This window comes from Carassius auratus, chromosome 16, assembly GCF_003368295.1.
Source record: "Carassius auratus strain Wakin chromosome 16, ASM336829v1, whole genome shotgun sequence".
NCBI classification, from domain to species: domain Eukaryota; kingdom Metazoa; phylum Chordata; class Actinopteri; order Cypriniformes; family Cyprinidae; genus Carassius; species Carassius auratus.
This window is the reverse complement of record NC_039258.1, coordinates 5,725,019-5,747,662: the sequence shown is the minus strand read 5'-3', so window position 1 is coordinate 5,747,662 and position 22,644 is coordinate 5,725,019. Positions and strand designations below refer to the sequence as shown.

At 37.7% G+C, this 22,644-nt stretch overlaps 4 protein-coding genes across 8 annotated transcripts in view; 1 reads left to right on the top strand and 3 right to left on the bottom strand.

The window, feature by feature from the left end:
• gramd1a (GRAM domain containing 1A) overlaps positions 1–2,590 on the bottom strand; it is a 28,538-nt gene extending 25,948 nt beyond the window's left edge. The window contains exons 1-2 of one of the 4 annotated variants that reach the window (XM_026283621.1): positions 2,440–2,590; positions 2,013–2,135 (exon numbers count right to left, since the gene is read on the bottom strand). Coding sequence is in view for 1 of the 4 variants with exons in the window: in XM_026283625.1 (XP_026139410.1) it covers positions 706–815 (110 nt within the window). In the remaining 3 variants the exon portion in view is untranslated. Of the gene's footprint in view, positions 1–705; positions 1,643–2,012; positions 2,136–2,439 lie in introns of those variants that run through there. The other 3 variants (XM_026283623.1, XM_026283625.1, XM_026283622.1) reach the window with 3 other exon arrangements.
• Positions 2,591–7,776: 5,186 nt separating this feature from the next.
• Positions 7,777–11,191, top strand: LOC113116761 (sodium channel subunit beta-1). Its single transcript, XM_074559959.1, is given in 6 exon segments — positions 7,777–8,022; positions 8,961–9,003; positions 10,416–10,582; positions 10,767–10,796; positions 10,798–11,024; positions 11,146–11,191. Coding segments are annotated over 6 exon segments (759 nt in total).
• A 1,466-nt stretch (positions 11,192–12,657) lies between these two features.
• Positions 12,658–15,030, bottom strand: pycard (PYD and CARD domain containing). Of its 2 annotated transcripts, none has more exons than XM_026283620.1 (3): positions 14,631–15,030; positions 13,302–13,370; positions 12,658–13,159 (listed from the first exon to the last, which is right to left on the bottom strand). In XM_026283620.1, the coding sequence occupies exons 1-3, from the start codon at positions 14,899–14,901 to the stop codon at positions 12,900–12,902; spliced, it is 600 nt and encodes a 199-aa protein (XP_026139405.1). In that variant the 5' UTR covers positions 14,902–15,030; the 3' UTR covers positions 12,658–12,899. The 2 variants fall into 2 exon arrangements, with proteins under 2 accessions (XP_026139405.1, XP_026139404.1); XM_026283619.1 differs by having other exon boundaries at positions 13,302–13,373; positions 14,631–15,021.
• Positions 15,031–15,934: 904 nt separating this feature from the next.
• LOC113115897 (caspase-1) lies at positions 15,935–18,358 on the bottom strand. The gene is made up of 7 exons (XM_026283617.1): positions 18,001–18,358; positions 17,503–17,663; positions 17,188–17,364; positions 16,864–17,101; positions 16,613–16,729; positions 16,389–16,498; positions 15,935–16,274 (listed from the first exon to the last, which is right to left on the bottom strand). The coding sequence occupies exons 1-7, from the start codon at positions 18,269–18,271 to the stop codon at positions 16,167–16,169; spliced, it is 1,182 nt and encodes a 393-aa protein (XP_026139402.1). The 5' UTR covers positions 18,272–18,358; the 3' UTR covers positions 15,935–16,166.
• Between the last annotated feature and the right edge of the window lie 4,286 nt (positions 18,359–22,644).

The window sequence follows — 22,644 nt, the reverse complement described above, 5'->3', positions numbered from 1 at the left end:
GTGCACATTGTGTAGTGTTTACTGTGGTTAAAGAAGATAAGGGTCCCACAACTAAGCACAGTTTTTTCCTGTCAGTGTTACCACAAGTTAGTGAGCCATGCTGAGACAAATCAACCACCACAACACTCAAGCTCCACCTTCTAAGATGCCTTCCTGAACTCAAATACATTACCATAAGAATCAAGCAAAAGAAAGAACCACTTTCAAAAATACAAATGAAAGAGCATGACCCAAAACTGTACTAACACACTCTTTATCACACCAAGGCATAGACAAACAGAGCAAAATCAGCAGTCTTCAATCCTGACCTTTTAAACTGTTGAGAAATTGTGCAGAACTTCCTGATTTGTTTGGCATAAATTACTGTGAAAACCTCCTGAACTGTATTCTCATTAGGCTTCAGAACAAGACTGGTAGCCATTTATCAAATGCAGGGACAGGATCTTCCACTTTATTTACTTTCCTGTTTGAACAAGCTAAATCATGTCTTGGTTTTGTTTGAGCAAATCAAACTAGGGCTATTAACACTTTGACTTACAATAAGTATATAAAAAAAAAAAAGTGTGGTAAATAAAAACTTCTTATGATCAAGTCATACTTCAGTTGAATGAAGGACATCAATGACGGATAATTTATGAATTAAAAAAAAAAGTCTAATTTAATATTAAGAAAAAAGAAAAACAATAAAATAATAGTAATTCCTACCTGGCGTTGGATGAATTTACCCCATTGTTTTTTTCCTGTTCGGCCTCATACACCAGACGGGCGACAGTACGAGGAGTGATGCTAAAATCCACTTTCTCGCAGGAACACATCAGCACCACAAATTTAGCCGGCAAGCTAACCAAAAAAAAGTAGCTTTCGTCGCCAGTTTTCAAATGTAGCCACTGTTTTCCAATTATTTGTTAATGTATGACTATTTCCAGTCTACATACGCAGAAAAATGCGTAAATGTCAAATCACACTTTAGTAAATAAACCATGTCAGACGTTAGCAGTGCTAACGAACAGGTCAGCTGTTAGTTACTGTATTCAGACAGTTGAGGTGAATACTAGAAGCTAGTTGGCTAGCATGCTAATGATACCGGTGGGAGAGAAAACGGTCCCCTGTTTACTTTTTCCCATCCATGATATTGCCTTTCCACCGTTCAGAGATCCTAGTCACTGGACTAGCACTAGTCATAGTTTGTTCTTTATAAATATACCTCATTAAATTATGTAGCTATTATATTATAAGTGTGCGTTTCCTACGTTTAAATGCTACGCGAAGTGATAGTAAGATAGAGCTCCGTTTCCAATGCGACGGTCAAAAAGTTGACAAGGTAGATTCAAACTCCAAAACAAATACAGTGACACTTCGATGAATAAGTAATTGAGGACTGAACACACATGAGGAAAAAAACAAATACGAACACCGCTTATATTAAAACGCAGCTCAAAGCGCAGAAAAAATAATAATAATGGAAATTATAAGGAATTATTTACACCCCCGCCAGGTTTACTGTATGGTACAGTCGAGCGAGAATCCATCAAAAGCCACTTCAGCGTTAGCACACAACAAATGACTTGTGTTTGTGTCGTCTGTACACAAAAATTAATCTTAAACTCCAATAAAGTGCTTAAAGATACAGAAATAAATAAATAGTGCATATATAGAATATCTAATGAGTTCATATTACCAAGCAATAATAAAGCATGACAAGTCATCAAAAATCCAATAAATATGTATAGGCTTAAATTATTATACCCTAGACTGTTAGACATTCCTATCCTATAAATTCATTTAATCCTCAAATTTATTTCTAAATCATTACATTTCCCAAGTCTAGATTTATTTGATTACTGCGTCCTCTTCAGGACATTAAGAGTAGCGCATTTAACCTAAACCCAAAATAGAGGAGGAATACTTTAATAATATGGGAGTCCAACAATGACAGTTTAAAACATTTAGATAGGTTAATAATAGAAATCCTAAAAGTGTGAAGTGTGCGTAGGTATTGGATACCTACTTACCTTGAATGCGTGTTTCAAAGCTTTTAATAACCATTATTCTATCCAGCAATGTGAGATGTGTTAGGAATTGATAATTTCTTGCCTGTTTCTCTCCAAGAATAGGGTCACCTTGCTTTCAGTGGCCTAAAGAAAAAACACAGACACTTTATATGACTATAAGGTTTACTGAGGCTACTTCTTGACCATTCCTCTCAGTCTTTCCTGATTATAATTCTAAATTGTATAAAAGCAAAAGATTCTTCTAAAATGCATACTTGGACCTTTTCTAAGATTTACAGCAAACCACCGCGCTGAAAGTTACATATTAACCATCATGTATGTTATCATTAGCATTAGACTATAGATTATTTACTATAGACTATGCTATGTAACCGACCATATACAGACCATTTAGTTTATTACAAAATATGAAGCAACCTTGACTCACCACTTAATTCGATTCTGACAGGGTTCAGCAGATGTTCTCTCTCCAGTGCCAGTGACTCGTATGATTTCATGAGTTGTGTTACTGTACGTCTGCTGGCTCTGAATGGGCATCTGGAAACTTGAGCGGTGCTAAATATAAAGTTCACCAGCTTTGTGGTCTGACGTTTGGGGGACCAGAACAACAACCTTCACTCCGAGTTTATCAGCTACTCAGTAAACCCCTGACGCAATCTGACATGACGTCAGTGTAAACACTTTACCTTAACACACGTAGGCTACATGATCTGAAGGACAATTGTTTGGGGGAAAAAAAATCCTAAATTTTTTTTTGCCTATATATTAAGTATTTGATGTGTTCTTTTTTTTTTTCTTTTTTTTTATCTGTTAGTAATTAAGATCTTTTGCTAACCTTGCTCTTCAATAAAATGTCCTTGTGCTCAAGACTAAGTAAACTGACACTGAATGCCAGTGCCTTGAAAAGAAAACAGAGAAGCTGAGTGATAAACCATAGCAAAATAAAGCTGTTTCACCACTTAAACACATTTTAGCAAATAAACTTCAAAGTGGTGCACATTTCAAAACTTCCACAATTGCAAAATAATACTTTGGTTTAGACATTTTGACTTTTATTTAATAAGACTTCATCTTCAGTGATGTCACACATTGTTAAGTTTTGGCAAATATGCACAATATGTATTATACTGTACAAACAAAATCATTATCAACATAATCAAATACTGCAGCTTGTATATTTGTGCAGGTGTCCTCTATAGAACAGACTTTAACACCTTTGAAAAGGCACCTGCCATTTAAATTTACTCTACGCTCATTTGTCAGTAAAATTCTGTGGAAATTCAAGCAGAACTATTTTGCATGTCAACTCTCTTTTGTGTTCTGTATATTGCATAATTATAAAAAAAACTATTCACATTTTTACTGAACACAAGCTGATGTAAGTATTTACTAAAACATACTACTACAACTAGTAAATTTGTAATGTATCGTGTTCATTCCTTAAATCAAACTAAAAATATACAGATGACTTCTGAGAAATTTGACATTAGAAAAGCAGGCCTGTGCTCATTTTATATGGCAAGCCATTTCAACTACCGGTAAATCCTTAAGATGAAATAATGGTTACAATAGTAGACCTTCTTGTTTTTAAATCAATACTAAATTATGTATCTATTTTTTATTTTATTATTATTATTATTTTACCTGTAACTATTCAGTAGATAGTCGGCTACTACAGAATATTTAGTACTATTTTCTAGGGCTTACTGTTCCAGTAGTTAAAAAGCATTCTTAACTTGACCAGACTATAAAGCAGTCTTTCTGAGTAATTCTGGGCACATCACATTTATGTGATCATTTGGGACAATGTACGCTTCCACAAAACAAACCAAATCAGAGAGTGGTTCACCACCAACAGTAACCACTTTTTAAACCTCTTTCTGCCACCGTACTCCCCTTTCCTGAACACTATAGAGGAGTTCTTCTCATTGTGGAGATGGAAGGTTTATGACAGACAACCATACACTAGAGAGAACCTCCTAAGGGCAATGGAGCTGGCCTGTATTGACATCCCAGTGGAGGCCTTCCAAGGATGGATTTGCCATTCCAGGGCGTTTTTCCCGTGGTGCCTGGCAAGAGACAATATAGCCTGCGATGTGGATGAGGTGATGTGGCCCGATGCAGCTCAGCGACATGATGCCGCACAGTGATTGTGGTGTGTGTGTGTGTGTGTGTGGTGTGAATAAAGTAAATAAAAAAACTTCACAACCTGATCATGTTTTCAAGAGTACTGTTGTGTGCAATAGATTCTGTTTTTGCATTGAGTTGGGTTACAGTCGTGTACATGCAGAATTTACTATAGATTTATACTCTTCATATGAAACTCACAAATCTAAATGCCTAATCCTCTGCAGAGATCTAAGAACATCCATTACTGTAAAGTTTCTAAAAATATGCATTGGCAGTTATGAAACAAAGAACCTTCTCGTTGTTGTCTGACCAGCTAGTTGTGCCTCAGGCTTGTTACATCCGGCCCAGCCCTCTAGCTGCTACCGTAGGCGCACACCAGGCTCAACATCCCTGGTGAGTCGGTACAGTCAGCAGTTGCTAAAGCCGAACCCTGGGCGGCGGTTAACTAACCCGGAAAACTCAGCTTGTCTGAGCTTGGGCGCGTGGAGCCCTTGGTGGAGGAAACTCCACCTAAATGGGTCTTTGGACCTTCTACTGCAACCAGGACCATCTCCAGTCGTCTTGACTATGTCTTGCCACTGGGTACAGATGTGGCTGGTCGAGAGAGTGAGGTGGAATGCTGCGCAAATCACCCTCACTTAAATCCAAGTTCTCTGCGCAAGTCATGGCATTTTTCTTACCATCGTCATTATCCAAGTCCTGTGGCTATGGGTGAGCGACGAAGCAGCAGGAACGGATATGCTGGAAGCTGTAGCCGCAAACCTACACGCAGGCGGCTCAGGATATTGGTCGTTCCCTCACTGGACCGAAGCAGCAGTGAAGTCCGTCAGCATCCTGAGTGACTGAGCAGCCCTATTCAGGATCACACTGCTCACCTCCGTGGTGAGGAAAGGGTTAGAAAAGGTACCCTAAACATTGTCTGCTTCAAAACATCCTGGCCAGCCTACCGCAGCTGGCGGGATCCCGTACTTGCGGTCGAAAAACAGAAAGAAAAACAAATAAAACGAAAAATACTAAAGTGACAAAAAAGACTAAAGAATACTCACTGTTGACGCCTGGAATGTGCGCACCTTGATGGACACATCTGGATCAAAAATACCTGAGAGAGGCACCGCCCTCATGGGCAGAGAGCTAGCCAGATATAATGTGGATGTTGCTGCACTTAGTGAGACCCGACTGGGCGATATTGGACAAGTGACTGAAGTGTGTGCAGGTTACACATTCTTCTGGAGCAGATGAGGCCAGGAGGAGAGACGTGATGCTGGTGTTGGTTTTGCAGTAAAAAAATCACCTGGTCAACCAACTGGCTAGCCAACCCAAGGGGATAAACGACCGTTTAATGACCTTACAGCTCCACCTATTTGGTAAAAAGGCGGCCACCATCATCAGTGCCTATGCCCCTACCATGTCCAACTCTGACGAGATCAAAACCAAGTTTTATAATGACTTGGAAGTCAGTATTGCTGCTACAGCCAGCTCGGATAAACTTCTGATACTGGGTGATTTCAACGCCAGAGTTGGAAGTGACCATCAATCATGGAATGGAGTCATAGGTGCACATGGTATTGGAAAATGTAACAGGAACGGTCTTCTACTGCTGCAAACATGCTCTGAATTTGACCTACTCATCACCAACACGATATTCAAACTACCAAAGCGTAAGAAAACTTCATGGATGCATCCTTGTTCACACCACTGGCACTTGATTGACTATGTCATCGTGAGGAGGAGCGACAGGCACGATGTCAGGGTGACCAAGACTATGTGTGGTGCTGAATGTTGGACTGACATTCGTCTCATTATCTACAAACTTAACATCCAAATTAAGCCTAGCAGACACCCACAAGGACAAAGACGTGTCAAGCATCTTAACATCACTCGCCTACAACAGGAACACACCAGGCTGGCATTTGTTGAGGCTTTAGACCATCACCTGGAGTCTCTAAGCTTCAAGCATACTGACGTTGAGGCAGACTGGACTGCTCTCAAGACCGTGCTGCATTCTACAGTCCTTGAATCACTTGGTGTTCCATTATGTACACATCAAGACTGGTTTGATGAGAACGATGCAGAAATCAGAGCACTCCTTGACGAAAAACATCACCTGCATAAAGCATATCGCAGGATTGTTCAGCAGAGACTCAGAGTCATGCAAGATGCCTGGCAGTGCGCAAAAGCTGTGGAGATTCAATCCTACACTGACAGTAACAACACCAACACCAAACACTACAGCACGGTCCTCAATCAGCCATCATGCATAAATAAGGAGGCAATTGCGAGATTGCCTCAAGTTGAAATAAAGCAGTCCTTGGCTGTTCTACCATCCATTGAGGAAATCAGCAAAGCCAGAACACTTCTCTCATCAGGCAAAACTCCAGGGTCCGATGCCATTCCAGCAGAAATCCTCAAGGCTGGAGGGCCTTGCTTAGTCGAGAAACTGACCGACCTCTTCCAGGCTATGTGGAAATTAGAAGCCGTTCCCAAGGAATTCAAGGATACTACTATAATCAATCTATATAAAAGGAAAGGCAAACGGCAGGACTGCGACAACCATGGAGGCTTCTCCATACTATCATTCGCTGGCAAAATCTTGGCAAGAATTCTTCTGAACTGCCCAATTGTCCATCTAGACCAGAGTCTGCTACCTGAGAGTCAGTGTGGTTTCAGAAAAGACCTCGGAACCACTGAGATGGTATTTACTGCTCGGCAGTTACAGGAGAAATGCCAAGAACAAAATGTTGATCTATATATGGCTTTCGTTAATCAAACAAAAGCATTTGACACAGTCAGCCAGGAGGGCCTATGGAAAATCATGGCTTAGTATGGGTGTCCACACAAGTTCATTGACATTGTGCGCAATCTCCATGATGGCATGATGGCATGATGGCCAGCGTCAGAGACCAGCAAGAACTCTCTGATCCGTTCCCAATCACAAACGGTGTGAAGCAAGGCTGCGTTTTAGCACCACTGCTCTTCAGCATGGTTTTCTCTGCCATGCTGCAAGACTCATTCCAGAATTACAACACTGGGATTAACTTCATCTACCGTTTTGATGGTGGGCTATTCAATCTGCGCAGGATGCAAGCCAAAACTAGAGTGGAGGAAAGTCACTGTTCGAGAACTTTTGTTTGCTGATGACTGTGCTCTGGTTGCTGGCTCAAATAAAGATCTACAGGACAGTATGGACCACCTCTCCTCAGCTTGCAACAACTTCAGCCTAACAATCAGCACAAAGAAGACTGAAGTCCTATACCAACCTGCTCCTGGGAAACCCTACACTGAGCCAACCATCTTTGTGAATGGGCAAAAGCTTTCAAGCCGTTGACAAGTTTACTTACCTTGGTAGTACACTGTCTTGTGCTGTGCACATACATGATGAAGTTAACATCATGATTGTCAAGGCCAGCGCAGCCTTTGGACGTCAACTCTTCTGTATGGGTGCGAAGCCTGGACAGTCTACCAGCGCCATGCCAAAAAATTGAATCATATCCACCTGAGCTGTCTGAGGAAACTGTTGAGGATCAAGTGGCAAGACGGAATCCCTGACACTGAAGTCCTCAGCAAGGCAAATATCCCCAGCATCTACACCATGCTTGCTAAGGAACAGCTTATATGGACTGGCCATGTGACCAGAATGCCCTACGTGAGACTTCCAAAACAAGTCTTTTTTGGCGAGCTGAAAAATGGCAAGCGAGCACAAGGTGGCCGCAAAAAGCGCTACAAGGACACCTTTAAAGCTTCCTTGAAGAGCTTTGGACTCGACCTGAAAAGCTGGGAATCCCTAGCACAGGACCGACCTGCCTGGAAAGGAAAAGTGCAGGACAGTGCAGTCCTCTGTGAGAGCAGGACAAGCTCCTGTGCTATCTTGAGCAGCAGCAGCGCAAATCTACCAAGGATGGACATGTGGCTGTTCCTCAGAGCTCTACATCCTCCCTGACCTGTCCAGTGTGCCACAGGGAATTGCGGGCTCGGATTGGCCTCTTCAGTTATCTGCGCACTCATCAAAACCCAACAAAATGACAAAACGTGCCATGGTCATCATCAACTGTGATGGACGAACAAGAAAAGAAAGAAGAAAATAGTGTTTACATTTTTGAAAGCTTCCAGCTGCTCTTTTGATGTGAAAGTTTTGAAGTGAGAAGGTGTGGTTGTGTTTATGTAGCTTTAGAAAAGGGTGTTGTGTTTAGACATTGTGGAACATGGAGGAAACATTGAAATGTGTTTTACCATTTGAGAAAAACTGTAATAAAGTTAGCCTACTATCAGTGTTGGAATATCGATTATCAAGGAATTGAATAGACTGGAATTGAAGGAATTACATAAAGGCTACTATTGGATTATTTCTAGTACAATAACTAAAATGTATATAATCGGGAATAGTTAAGGGAATACATGTTAAAAGGCATGCCACGTGATTATTAGACGATATTACAGCAACTGGATGCCGCTCCTCTGAATCTGACTTCTCAAATTGCGTGTTGAGTTGCAAGCACAAGGATTTACAAAGTCTATACTTAGCTCTCCTAAACGTCAAACTCTGCGGCAAGACACGATCTGTTTAAGTGACGTGATATTATTTTAAAACTTTTAACGCATTCCTTTAAATCAGTGAACGCTGGAGGATTGTGCTTAAATGTATGCTTTTAGGAAAATCAATTGAAGATCGCAAATGCAGTGTTTTGGTTTTAAAAAAAGAACTGACACTGATATGGCCCAGTAATATTTATGAAACGGTGATAAGAGAAACTAAAAGATATTTCGAGGAAGCGTTTTAATTTTTTTTTAGATTTTTTTTATGCATCGGTGTGAACTGTGTAGGGAATTATTTCACTTTTGACTCTCTGCATCTTTTATATTCAAGGTAAGTTATAACACGCCAATGGGAAATTATTTAAGAAGATAAAATGATTTCGAGGACATTATAGTAAAATTATCAAGTGTAACATTAACATTCAGTCATCAGAAGATTCGTATTTGTCATTTTATAAGCTGCATCAATAACATCTCAAGTACCGGTAATATGAAGCAATTTCTACATTTATTAAGGGCAAAAGATATAGGTGATTATACTGGTCCCCAGTGTTGGGGGTAACGAGTTACAAAGTAACGGATTACAGTAACTATATTACTTTTTTATATTACTAACGAAGTAAAGTAACGCATTACCCTAATAATATTGGTAACTACACTACTTTAGACTATAGGAACGCGCTTTCCTGCGTTACACAAGCCATGTTTGCCTGTGTGTAAAGTTTTGGGCGGGTTTCCCGATAATAATTGATCTTAGCGCTCACTCGTTTTCTACGAGTAATTTTACGATCGTTCGTTATTGTTTCACTCGCGTTTCCCAACAATCACGAAGCTGTGCTTTAATGGCTGCTTTGAGGAGTCGCTGTCCGTTTGTCAAGTGCTGAAATGTCACCTGGCTTGTAATTGTAGTACACGGTGTTTATTGACGTTAACCTAATGCTGCGTTCCAGACATACAACTTGAATATAATAACTATTATACAATACTATATTATAGTGTATAATATTATACTTTACATAATAATATAAAATGTACTTTTTATACAGTAGAGAGAGTGAGAGAGAGAGAGAGAGAGAGACTTTATTTCTGGGTCTAATACATACATAGCTGGTTTTCATGCACTTGAGCAAGTCATTGACATATTTGCATGCATAAAACAACTTAATTTATTCAATTATTTCTTAAAGTAGCCTAATGAAAAGATTTCCCACTCCAGAACTGCACTGAGAGTCGTGCTGCGTTTACTTCATGAGCATTTGACCGTTTTATATGAGTAAAACTAGCGTCACATCACATACACGCAACTGTAAAGGTATTCACGTTAACACGTCAAAATAAGAGTCCGGTTAAATTGATTAATTGATTAATACAATTAAATTTAACAATTAAAAGAGAAAAAAATAAACAGAAAAAAATGGAATCCAGAAAAATTTAAATGGAAAAAACTGAATTTGGGAAAAAATAAAATGGATTTTATAGGGCCCTAAAAAGGTAAAGTAAAGTAATAAGTAGTGAAGTTACTTTTCAAATGCAGTAACTAGTAAAGTAATCTCATTACAATTTACAGAAGTAAATAAGAAGAAGTTTTGAGTAACTACCCGAATACTGTTGGTCCCCAAACTACAGTTACAAAAAGGGACCCACTGCCATACCAGTTCATTACTTAATGCAACTGAATTATAATAATCTCTCATCTTTTTCTTTCTTGTTAAACATTTTGTACATCCATGTGTCTAATTGTAGTGCCACATGGCCAAACTGGATGTTCTGAAGTAGACTCCATGTCAGAAGCTGTGGCCGGCAAAGGCTTTCTGTTGGGTTGCAGTTCTTGCAAAAGAAGAGAGGAAGTGCCTGGTTGTGCTGTTGTTGATTGGCACTACAAAGCAGCTGGGTCTGAGGAGTTTATCCATGTTAGTGGAGTGATTCTTTGGATCCGAAAGCATGTTGTTTGGTCAGCTTGATGCATATATATATTTATATTGATATATATATTGATATATATATTGATGCATATATATTTCACGCTTGTAATTGTTGAAAAGGTTGTTTTAAAGACTGATTTCATTCAAGTATTAATATCTCTATCCCTCTCAGATTTTTCAGTATTAATACAATAACCCCACCCATTCTTCATGAAGACTTTGAGGGAAGATTAGAGTGGAAAGGAACTATGGGTACAAAGGATGTGCAAACTGGTTCCATATTTATTCACAATGTCACATATAATGACACTGGGACTTACCTCTGTACCTTCCACCGTACACTGTACCTTCCTCTGAATGAGGAACATGTGGAAATCTACGCTGAGAACGAAGCTCGGGAGGCCAGAAAAGCTGCACGCTCTCAAAGCAAGTAAGGCTCACTTTCTTTGGACACATCTCACTTTTGTGTAGTTTGATTCACACAACATACTAAACGTTACTTTATACCTTTTTGATTCAACATGTCCTGTTTTCATCTTTTGTTTCTACAGGCACGTTGAGTGTAAAGACCCTTGTGATGGCATTTATTTGGAATAACTACAGTTTTGGTTAGTAGGCTTATTATTTTTAGTGAATAGAGCCTAGGATTACTTAATTATTTGATGCATGGTCTTATACGAATAATTCATAAAAAAAAATTAAATTTGCTGAAAATGGACTCTCAGGCTATCAAAGATAAATAGATTAATTTGTTTATTAATTAAAAAAGATTTGGAGGAATTTTGCATTGCATCACTTGTTTACCAATGGATCCTCTGCAGTTATTGGGGGCCGTCAGATTGTGATAAAAACATCCTAATAGTACACAAGACTCCAGTCCATCAACTAACATCTTGTTAAGTGAAATCTGTATGTAAAAAAAAAAACAAGTACATCATTAAGACTTTAAACCAGTGATCCTAAAATCTGGCTTGTGAGATGCACTTTCCTGCAGAGTTTACCTCTAACCCTAATCAAACACACCTGAGTTGTCTACAGGGTCCCTAGAAAATCACAGGTACTTTTGTTTGATTAGGGGTGGGAGCTAAACTCATTTAGATCTTGTGAGATAGATTTGAGGATCACTGCTTTAAACTGTTGCTTCTGGTCAAAATACGAGTCCATAATAACAGTATAATAAAAGTCCATTCCCTGTTGCACACTCACATCAAAACACACCAAATCCTTTGGACCGTTTCCTTTGTAAATGGTGCTGAGTCTTTGCATATTTCTCTCCTGATTCAGATGAGACAGATTTTTTTACTGGAGGAAGAAATATTATGGATGGAAGACTTGCATTTTAGAAAGCAGCACCGGTTTAAAGGTGAAAATTTCCTAATGATGTATTAAACATCAAGGCATGTTGATTATTGTGATTGATTTATGTATTTATTTTTTCAGCTGTATGGGCTCTCATTCCAAAGGCAACCATACACTCCAGAGTATCCATTGGTGAGCTAAATTTCTCCAAATCTGATTTAATGAATAAACAAATTCATCTACATCCTTGATGACTAGAGGGGAGTCAATTTTCATTTTTGGATAAGAAGGATAGCCAGTATAAACCTCTATTTCTAGTGAATTAAACTCACTAATTAATTAATTAATTACTCACCCTCATGTTGTTCCAAACCTGTAGAACCTTCATTCATCTTCAGAACACAAGTTAAGATATTTTTGAAATTACGGTTGATCCACTGATGTCACATTGGCTATTTTAACAATGTCCTTGCTACGTTTCTGAGTCTGGGAACCTCTCAGTTACATTGCTGTCTATGCAAGGTCAGAAAGCTCTCAAATTAAGTTGTGTTCTGAGGTGTTACAGGTTTGGAACAACATGAGGGTAAGTAATTACAGAATTTACATTTTTTGGGGGAACTATCCCTTTAACTGGGAACTACATCAGTTTGGAGAAACTAAAATGGTTTACAGTAAAAAAAAAAAAAAAAAAAAAAAAACTTCTGGTTTCTTGATTTGCTTGTTTATTGACTGGTGATTAAAAAGATAAGTTGACAAAGACCAGATTTTCAAGATATTTGAAGTGTTTATTATCTTCAGTTGGCAAGCAAGATTTTGGATGCACCTGATTTGGTCACAGTTTGTCCTTTTGGAAGAAAAAAGGTAGGGGAAACAACATTCAAATGATGGCGAGTTAAAATGTTTAAACAACATTTGTTTCCTGTTATTAAAAAAAGGAAATTTCTTGCTTTTGTCATGTATCCTGTAAACCAATTAAACAAGCAATTAGAAACTCTTAAATGGCTTTTCACTGACTCTCCAGGTCTTCCATCAAGCAAGGCTCAATTTCTTTGAGAGCACTGTATAAGGCATCTTTCCCTTTAGTGCCTGCAGATTTAATCGGGCCCATTAATAAATTTCTCATCTTCTTTTGTGAGGTTTTCTCAGCTTGGATGGTTTCGTTATCCTCTTCTGTGATGATTTTCATCTGAAGAAGTTCATCTAGGATGCAGTCTACATTATGCACTCTGCTTATCAGCTTCGTCCGATTCTTATCAATGAAGTGCTCTATGAAAGAGATTGAAACAAGCATGTGGTTTGATTGTGAGGATAATAAGTACTAATGTATTGTGATCTTTTTAAATGAAGGCTCTACCAAACAGTGAAATGATTTGAAACTATGCTGTTTAAAACAGTTACATTTACTCACCAGTAGATGGAGCGCTTGGGCCTGTGGCTGGTAAAGAAACCTTTGGCGCTGTTGGAGAAACGTGTGTAGCTGCTGAAAAAAAAATATGAAGTTGATGATTCCCTTACAGTAAATCCACAGGTTGCACATTCAAACACGTGCACAGAAAACTATATATAGTTATCTTAAAGCCAGAGCCATGAAAAACAGAGTTGCGACAAGCTTTGATGTCGCCGGCGTCTCTACGAGGTCACGTGATTCATAGAGCTCCAAACACACCTGCGTTAACAATACATTGATAGGATAGACGACAGCTTTATTATACTGGTATTATTTGCAGCAATTTTTGATTAACATTACAGCATATTATGCATTGATTATTACGTCGATGACATTTATAGTATTATTTTATTTTGTAGAGTGATGGAGAGGTAACATTTAGCTAATACAGTTTTCTTAACCGTTAGGAATTGCATACTTATAATGTGACCATACAGCTTAACTTCTTTTTTTTCTTTTCTTTATTTTCAGTTAAATAAATGCTGTATATTTTAGTTTAATAATATTTATTTCATATTCTGGGTAGGTATTTTTGTACTAAATACTATTTGTGCAATAATTATGATACATTAATGACTTTAAATATATATATATATATATATATATATATATTACAATTAGTATTGTATTTAAGGTTGAAATACAAAAGGAAAAAAATAGAGAACATTTTAAATTCCAATGCAAAGATGCAAAGAGGCAAACTAGAGATTTGTATTTATTATTATTTGTAATGCCATGATTTTACCACTAGGTCTGTATGGCTCTTTACTAAATGTATCTAGAATATTGCAGGTCACACTTGCTTTTTTTTTTTATTCTTCATTTGAATACATATTTAGACAAAATTAAACACTAGAAATTAAAATAGTTAATAACTTAGGCCTACATCCTTTGTAAATGATACTTGCATAATTACACAACATGAATGCAAGCAAATAATGAATTTAAACCAATTTTAAATGTTGTTGAAAGAAGAATTCGACTGGATTCAGCCAAAATAATTTCGATCTACTTTCATTTTAGTATATACACAGGGATTGATATTGAATCGAGATTGAAATACCCATCCTAAATAAAAATAAAAATAAAAAACTCACTCCAAGCTACAAGTTGGCAACTGTGCAGAAAGTGAAACTATTTGTAATCATTAAAACGTATCAATCTTTTTAAATGCAAAAAATAACCCAGCTAAAAACCATTCCCAAGAGCGACAGAAAACCTTTAACTATTTAATTTTGTATTTGAATTACTTAAGAATAACTCGTTTAGTCATTTAAATAGTTTCCTTACATTTTCCTGTGATAGTGATGAGCTCCTCTGCTTGTTCATTACAACCAATAGCCTGCAAAATCTCGATTGTTACAGGAACAGCACCAGACTCCGTAAAAGTGGTCACCATCAAACCGGCGAGATCTATAGAATCTTCAACCTTTTCGACTGCAGCTCTTCGAATGCGCGGCTCTGTCTTCCGGTCGCACAATTTGCTTTTAAACTTTCTTTGATCTCCCGCCCCAAGATCATCAAAAATATCTTGCAGGTGATCCTTAATAGATTTCGCCATAGTTCTCTAAAAGTGTCGTGCCTCTTCGACAAGGATGTACTGAGGATGTAGCTCTTGCCAACCCCAGCTCCTATGAGTGCAGTTAGGCCTAGGCGTGTCTTTAGACTTTGCTCTAAACATTTTCCGCCCTATATAGACCACTTCCTTGTAAATAGTGTACAAGAAAGTCTAGGGTAATTTGGTGTTATCTGCTTCTGTATAAAGAATTAGATACACAACCCATGTTTTTTTTTGTTTTGTTCTGGAGGTATGTTTTAACTAGTTTATTAATTCAGTGCATGCACTACTTGCATGCTGTTTTCTTTATATAATGTATAGCTACTATGTTTTATTGAATTTTGTGACTTCACTAGTATAGAAATTATCTTTATGCTTGCAGTCAATGTTAATTTAAATTATGTCATCAATAGCACTCCTGACTCATCTTGTAATTCTAGGCTACCTCAGAGAAAGTCATGATAATTTGTAAGAACACAGAAGACACCTGCATCTTTCCGACAGTTCTAATGATCCTAAAAAAAAAACCTAATAAATGAACAAACAAACCCAGAGATATGATGTAATGAAACAATGAAAATAAAATGCACATAGATATCCTTCTAGATTATTCTTGTACAGCTCTATGGTGCTCACGTGATCTCCTGAAATAGTTGCTGGTTTCACACACTGTTATTTGGAAAAATGAGGCAGTGTTACTTCCTAAATCCTGAGTCAGTCAAACACTTCACAGAGCACAATTTTTATTTTTTGCAAGATGGTGGCTTGTAAGAAAACTGGTTGTAGGTTTTCAAGGTACCGTAATATCTAATAAAAATGTGTTCTTTCGAAAGTGCACCTGTACTCTCATTAATATTATTATCCAATGCATATACTTCTTTACAGCTGTATAGCTGTTAAAAAAAAAAAAAAAAAACCTTAAGCCACTACCCCTTATGTCAATCAAAACGTTATATTCAAATTTTTATAGGGCGTGTTGTAATTTACGCCAGTGGCATTTTATGATCTGATTTTATATAACACACAGCAGAGGAAATATGTTTGGACAAGACAGGAATTTTATGTATCAGAAGAGGGGGGGTTTTTGGCAGAGGAAATACATCCAAACCATCAATTAATTTGAAAACAATCACTAAAAATTACAATATCTTTTTTTTTCTCCTCAAATAACATTTTTCAAACTGTTCAGGCTACATTAGAGCTTCAAAGGCAAATGAGGATTTATTAAATTCATAGATGAGGAGCCAAAAACATGTGCAGCTTGAACATCAGAGTCCGGGAAACAGGTAGAATAATTTTGGCAGCGACGCTCTGTCTTTACATGCCATTTGCCTGTAGGACCCCATCATATCTGTGCTTTCAAAGCGCTGAAGAACCTAAAGAGAACATAAGTGACATGAAACCAGTCCTAAAGTTTATGCGAAATACTTCTGATATTTTGAAAGAAACATAAGTCACACAGATTGCTCTTGCAGCAGGGTCCGATTTACCTTTCTGAACAATTCCTCAATGTGCTCCTCATGGGCATGTTTCATCAACACATCCACTAGGTTCTGGACATAAAATGTTCCGTTCTCAACATGCCTGTAAGATTTGGTGTCTGCACAGAAATTTCAACAGTGGTATTAGGTGCTTTTAATCTTTTAAACAATAATGAAACTGAAATTGTAATTGCTACTTTGGAAAATGCACAGACAAATACAGAATATTTTACCTGGGGTGCAGGACATCAAAGAAATGAAGTCTTTCTCTTTGTGCACAAAGTCATCGCCCTCTATTTTCACTGGCTCCTCAGGCTCGCCGTCACTGGCCCACAAGCGTCCGGTCTCCCCTGAGTACATATTTGGATAAGAATGTGTCAGACTTCTTCAGCAGGACTTTTTACAATCTACAATCACATATGAGGTGTAGTTTTTATGTTTTGAGAGCTCAAATAGAAAAAACAATTAACTATTTTATTTGTACCTCCCCTGCAGGCTTGGATAAGAATAACCTTTGGTTTATCTCGCAGACCTGGACAATTCTCACTGTTCAGACAGCGGTAGATATTATCAACCGGGAAGGTATCAGAGGGATTGGATGATGAATAATGGACACCCAATACTGCATCCCTTTTGCCGTGGGACATTATAACCACAAAGGTGCTGTCTGAATGTGCATGCTCTTCACGTCGAGCAAAATCCTTGACTGCTTTCTCCATGTCCTGCCAATCAAATAAACTCAATTAAAACAATCAAGACAAGGTTTTCAATAAAAAGCTGTGTGCATCATCTGAAAACTTTTCTCCACCTTTGCAGAGAGGTTTTTGTGCTTGACAACTTGATAATCCAGCTCCTTTAACAGCCATTCCATGTTATTTTCATCCGTGTCTGCCCCTCTTCTTGTCATAGCCTTCTCGTCAAAGTCTATGTTGTTGATTAGCAGGGCGAGGCGCTTTCTTACCTTCTTTTCTTTTACTTGGTAAATCTAAGAAAAACAACCAAGAGACGTTAATGCAGAAACCAGTTCAATAGCAGAGCAACTGTCATTAATACATTAGAAAGACTATTATATATTTTGATATGAACAAAAATGGTGAATGCTTGAAATTTGACGAATACTTGCCTCCTGTCCTTTTTCTTTTATAATTTTGTTTTTAAATTCTTGGCTGCATGAAACAAGATGCAGTTGTTTATGCCAATCATCTGCCAGAGCGAGCTCAACCTTCGGTAGCTGCCCTGCTGCATGGTCTACAACATCCGGACGTGACTGAACCACAGGTGGACCTAGAAAACAGAAAACAGGTCATGAGCAAACCAGTAATCCCGTTTTGACACGGGATTACTAATAGTACGTTTTACTAATAGCCTAAATAAAATAAAAATGTTGCATTACTATATCCATATTATATATGCAAGATTGCAATCAAATGACTTTAATCAAGTGGTTTGGGCATCTCTGCAGTAGGTTACACATGCAGAACAATGACTGACGTGCTGTTAAAGAGGAGTTGTGTTTTAATTAAATGCTATAACATAGCTAAATTATGAAACGATCAGCAACAGACAGTCTTCCTTCTACATTCAGTTTCGTATTTTTCATCTTTTCCTGTAGTTTACTCACTTTGCACTGCGTTCTCTTTGAGCTCCGCTGCTTGTTCATTACAGCCAACAGCCTCTAAAATCTCAATTGCTACAGGAACTGCACGAGTCGATGTAAAAGTGCGCACCATTAAATCGGCGAGGTCTATAGCGTCGCAAACTTTTTCGACTTGAGCTTTTCGGATGCCCTCTCCTTTCTTTCGATCGCACAGTTTGTTTTTAAACTTCTTTAACTCATCCATCCCTAGATCATTAAAAGCATCCTCCAGATGATCCTTAGGGCTCTTCGCCATGATTGCTCAGACGTTTCGTTCGGATCCAGTGGCTGTTTTCAGGATTTCACATAGGCTTATAGATGCATACGCCCCGTGATCTCAGATGTGTCGCGCGCATGTTTGCTTCCTTCTTCCTGAGCCCATATTTATCAAGCTTCTCAAAGTGCCATTTTAGTCTTAAGTGCTGACAATTTATTAAATTTACTGCTATTTTCAAACTTATACAAGCAAGAATCAAATTTCTTAAAGCTAAGAATCACTCTTACTCTCCCAGTTATTTTAAGACAGCTCGAGATGGTTTTAGGTGCTGCCAGTAGGAGCTTGTGATGGTGTTGTTGAGGAGACAGACACGAGCGCAAATCTTTCAGGAGAGGAAGAGAGAGTTAGCCTACTTATGAGCATAGGATATTTACATTACCAAAGAATATCATAACTGACTTCAGTCTAGAGTGATTATTATATGCTCTTTAAAAACACTCCCGTTATAACCAACTAAGCCATGCTGTATCTTGAAATCATAATCCGTATCCGACACAGACACCGGAGCTGATCACGGCTAGCCTACCGAAAAAGACAATGAATGAGTAGATATATTGTTTTTTTTTTGTTTTGTTTTTTTTTAAGTTTTTGCACACATACATTTTAAGTAAAATTTAAGCATTCTACTTAGGCTACAGTTTTTTTTCGATTGCTAAACGACAGTGGGCACAACTGGAGCTACATGTGCAAAACTCTAACTACAGTCTGCACTATACCAACAGACACCTGAGCTAAACAGTTCACATCACCTGCAAAACTCATTCCAAGCAACACAACTCTTAACACATGGCTCTAAACAGGTTCAGAGCAGCCAAACACTACACACAACCCTCACTGAGATAACACACACTGTCACTCAAAACACACCGAGAGGAAAAGCACTAGCACAAACACCAATACAGAAATACTAACTTTTCATCTTTCCAGTTTAAACTATTTCAGTGACTTCATACAGTCGTATTTTCTTTAAAGAAAAGACTGACATTCTTTCACATTATTTACATTTTTAGAACATAATTCTTTAAGGCAAATGAAAATTAGCAGTTTGCTTCAATAGTCTGCAGTAATTTACAGAATTACAGTAATGAGGGAAAAAAGGTAGAAACTAAAAGTACATACTGTAATTCGAACAAATAATTGAGGGGCTAATTCTGAAATTGCAATCAGCAGTGTTTGAAATCTCTTCTGTTTTGAATTTGTGGTGGTTCACAGTTTTGACAGCAGTGTGTTAGCATTTGAACAAAGTGCTGTAAATCCACAGTGTTGTGCAGGTTGTGGTTAAAGTCATGGGATAAGTGTGTAGAGTTTTGAAAACTGTGTTCAAGCAATGAAAAACGAACTAGAGTTTGGTCCACATGGACTGCTGCTGTTTTGCACATGTGACTCCAGTTGTGCTCACTGTCGTTTAGCAATTGTAAAAAACTGTAACTAAGTAAGCCTAAATTTAGCAAGTGAATTGAGTAAATTTAACATGGCCAGTTAAGAGTTCGATGAGTATATCAATCTAGCTACTTTGTTTAATGCGCAATCCTCAAGTACATAACCTACAATTTGGGGTGAATTGTCCTAAAGTGGGACACTGCCTAATGTGGGGTGTTTATAGCTCCCCCATAAATACATCAATGCCAGTGAAACTCTGGGTTACAAAATGGTATTAGTTGTGGATTTAATGTTTTGGTTACACATCGCAATATATCACAGAAATCTTAAATGCAAAAAATGTCCCACATTAGGGCAATTCACCCTATATAATTTACTCAAATAACATAGCACTGGAAACCAACCACGCTATTAAAGTATTTGGTTCATTTGCATATTTGTAAGTAAGCAAGTAGACAGCTTGTTATCTTTTGAAGAGAATTATTGGGTGTTTCTCTTAATATGCTTTCTTTAGCGATCTTGTGTCTTTGTGTTCTCGCTTTACGTTATAACCGTCGAAGTTCAGTTCTCAAGAATACAAGTACAGAAGACGAAATGAAAGTTCCCGGATGTGTTCTTGATAGCGGAGATTGATCAAGTGCAGACTTGAGAGATTCGAGACGTTAGAAATCCCAGAAGACAATGCGGCAGGTATACGGAAGAATCTAAACTATAAACACGTTTTTGGCGGTGTTTCTGCTGTTATTATACGGTCGGTTAGGCAAGAATGCAACACATCTCAATATTCATAAGGGTGCGTTCTGTGTTCATTCTTCCAAAGAAGCTTAATAAAAAAGACCGGTCTCCAAGAGTAAACATCCGTTTTTGGCGTTTTTGAAATTGAGAAACCTATCCATTCAATTTAATTATTACCCAAAATGAACACAGAGACCTCAATATTTGGTACACCATATATAATGACGGTAACAAATAACGGATAGTGTTTGAGTAAATACAACGAAAACAGTGAAAATTTGAACCTTTTTAATTATTCATGCCCCACTGCATGATGGGGAAAAACGGGATCATAACTGATATTTACTTAAAGAATCCTTGTAAACATACAGCGTGCACTGCATGGCATAGCAGAATGCCAGCAAAGAGTGCTGCATTCATAACTGGAGTAGGTGTAAGGCTAGGGAAGGTTATGACATGCAGGGCAATAGTTATTTAGCTCTGGGATTGAGACCTATACGTGTACCGAGTTTCATATGAATATGTGCAAGTGTAAAATATACAGTCATGTATATTCCCATTTCTACCATCAGGGCAATAATTAAGGGGTTCCAATCAACATAAAATGTTACGAAGCTGCCTGGAAAAGGATTTGTCTTTATCGTCTTAATTCACCGTGAGGAGGAGAGTTTGAGTGGCCAAAGGATCACAGCTGGAGAATTGCAGAAAATAGTTGAGTCTGGGGGTCAGAAAACGTATAAAAATAAAAATTTCAAACAGCACCTACATCAACACATGTTGTTTGGGATGGTTAGCTCATCCAAAAACAATCCCCAGCATTTTCAGTTATCAGAAACAACAGGACTGGCTTCTATGGTCAGATGAAACAAAAAAATGAGCTTTTTAGCAGCAAACACTCAAGACGGGTTTGGTGCACAAAGGGATAAAAAGTACCCCATGTGTTCAATGAAATATACTGCTGTATTTTTAATGTTGTGGGCCTATATTTCTGCTGGAGGTCCTGGACATCTTGTTTAGATACATGGCATCTTTGATTCTATTAAATACCAACAGATTAAAATTAAAATAAAAAAGTGAATGACTCTGTTGGGCATCTTAGAATGGGCCATGTTTGGAGGTTTCAAAAAGCATTGAATAAAACGGTGCTGTTAATTGTGGCCAATGTATATTAGAAAAAAACATTTATTTCATAATGATATTTATGCCAATTTAAAATTTTTATTATCCAATGAAAGGTTAGATTTTTGTGCACTTTTTAAATAAAAGATCAGAAGGATTAACAATGCAGATACATTTTCACAGCTTTCTTTTTTTTTTATATTTACTAAGGGTATCGATATTTTTGGCCATGACTGTAAATTAAGTTTTCTGATAGAGACCCTGTGCCATGTCCAGATCCCAGCCTCTGTGGCATCCTAATGGCAGCAGAATCCAATGTGTGTGCAAATTTTCCAGAGTTTTTGAGCACTTTTTGAGCCCCCAAAAAGCCCTGGATAAAAAAAATAAATAAAAAAAAAATGGTGGGCCCAGGCCATCAATGCAAATGCCACCCTGGTGGCATCAAGAAAACTGTGCCCAGTGAGCAAATGCTTTTACAGTAACCCTTTGGCAGTCTGGTTTTAAGGGATTCAACAATGAAAGGGTTAATCCAAACAATCAAGAATGTTTTTCTGTGAAAAGTTAGTTCATGTTAATAAATGCATTTACTAAGGTTAATAAATAAAACCTTATTATAAAGTGTTACCAAAACCTTTATTGAGTTACACTGCTTGCATAATTATTAGGCAATTTGATACTCGGATCATTTTTTTTTTCAAGCACATTTTACCAATTCCAAACCACATCAATCATAATAACTTTTAAAAACTATTATTAAATTTGTATTTAAAGCTAAGTTAGCTTGTCTTTTTTATATATCATCGTGTCTAGTATTTATAGCAACTGCAACGGAGTTATTGAGCGTAAGGGTTTTGAGTACAGGCTAAACGTTTATGCTGAAAGTTTCAGTTAGTCTTTAAATGTAACGTTAACACTTTTTATTTGTTTTAGGTGTTCATGGAGTTCTAATTAATGTTACAGGATTGTGTGCAAGAACCTCAAGCATCAAATCATTGACCGATATAGTCAGAGATATTTCAGTCTAGGAGAGAGAGAGATGGGCAGCTGTTGACAGCTTTCACAAGAAATCAAGGTAGGTCCATATCCACTTGCATTGCATACTTTTCACCAGCTTGAGT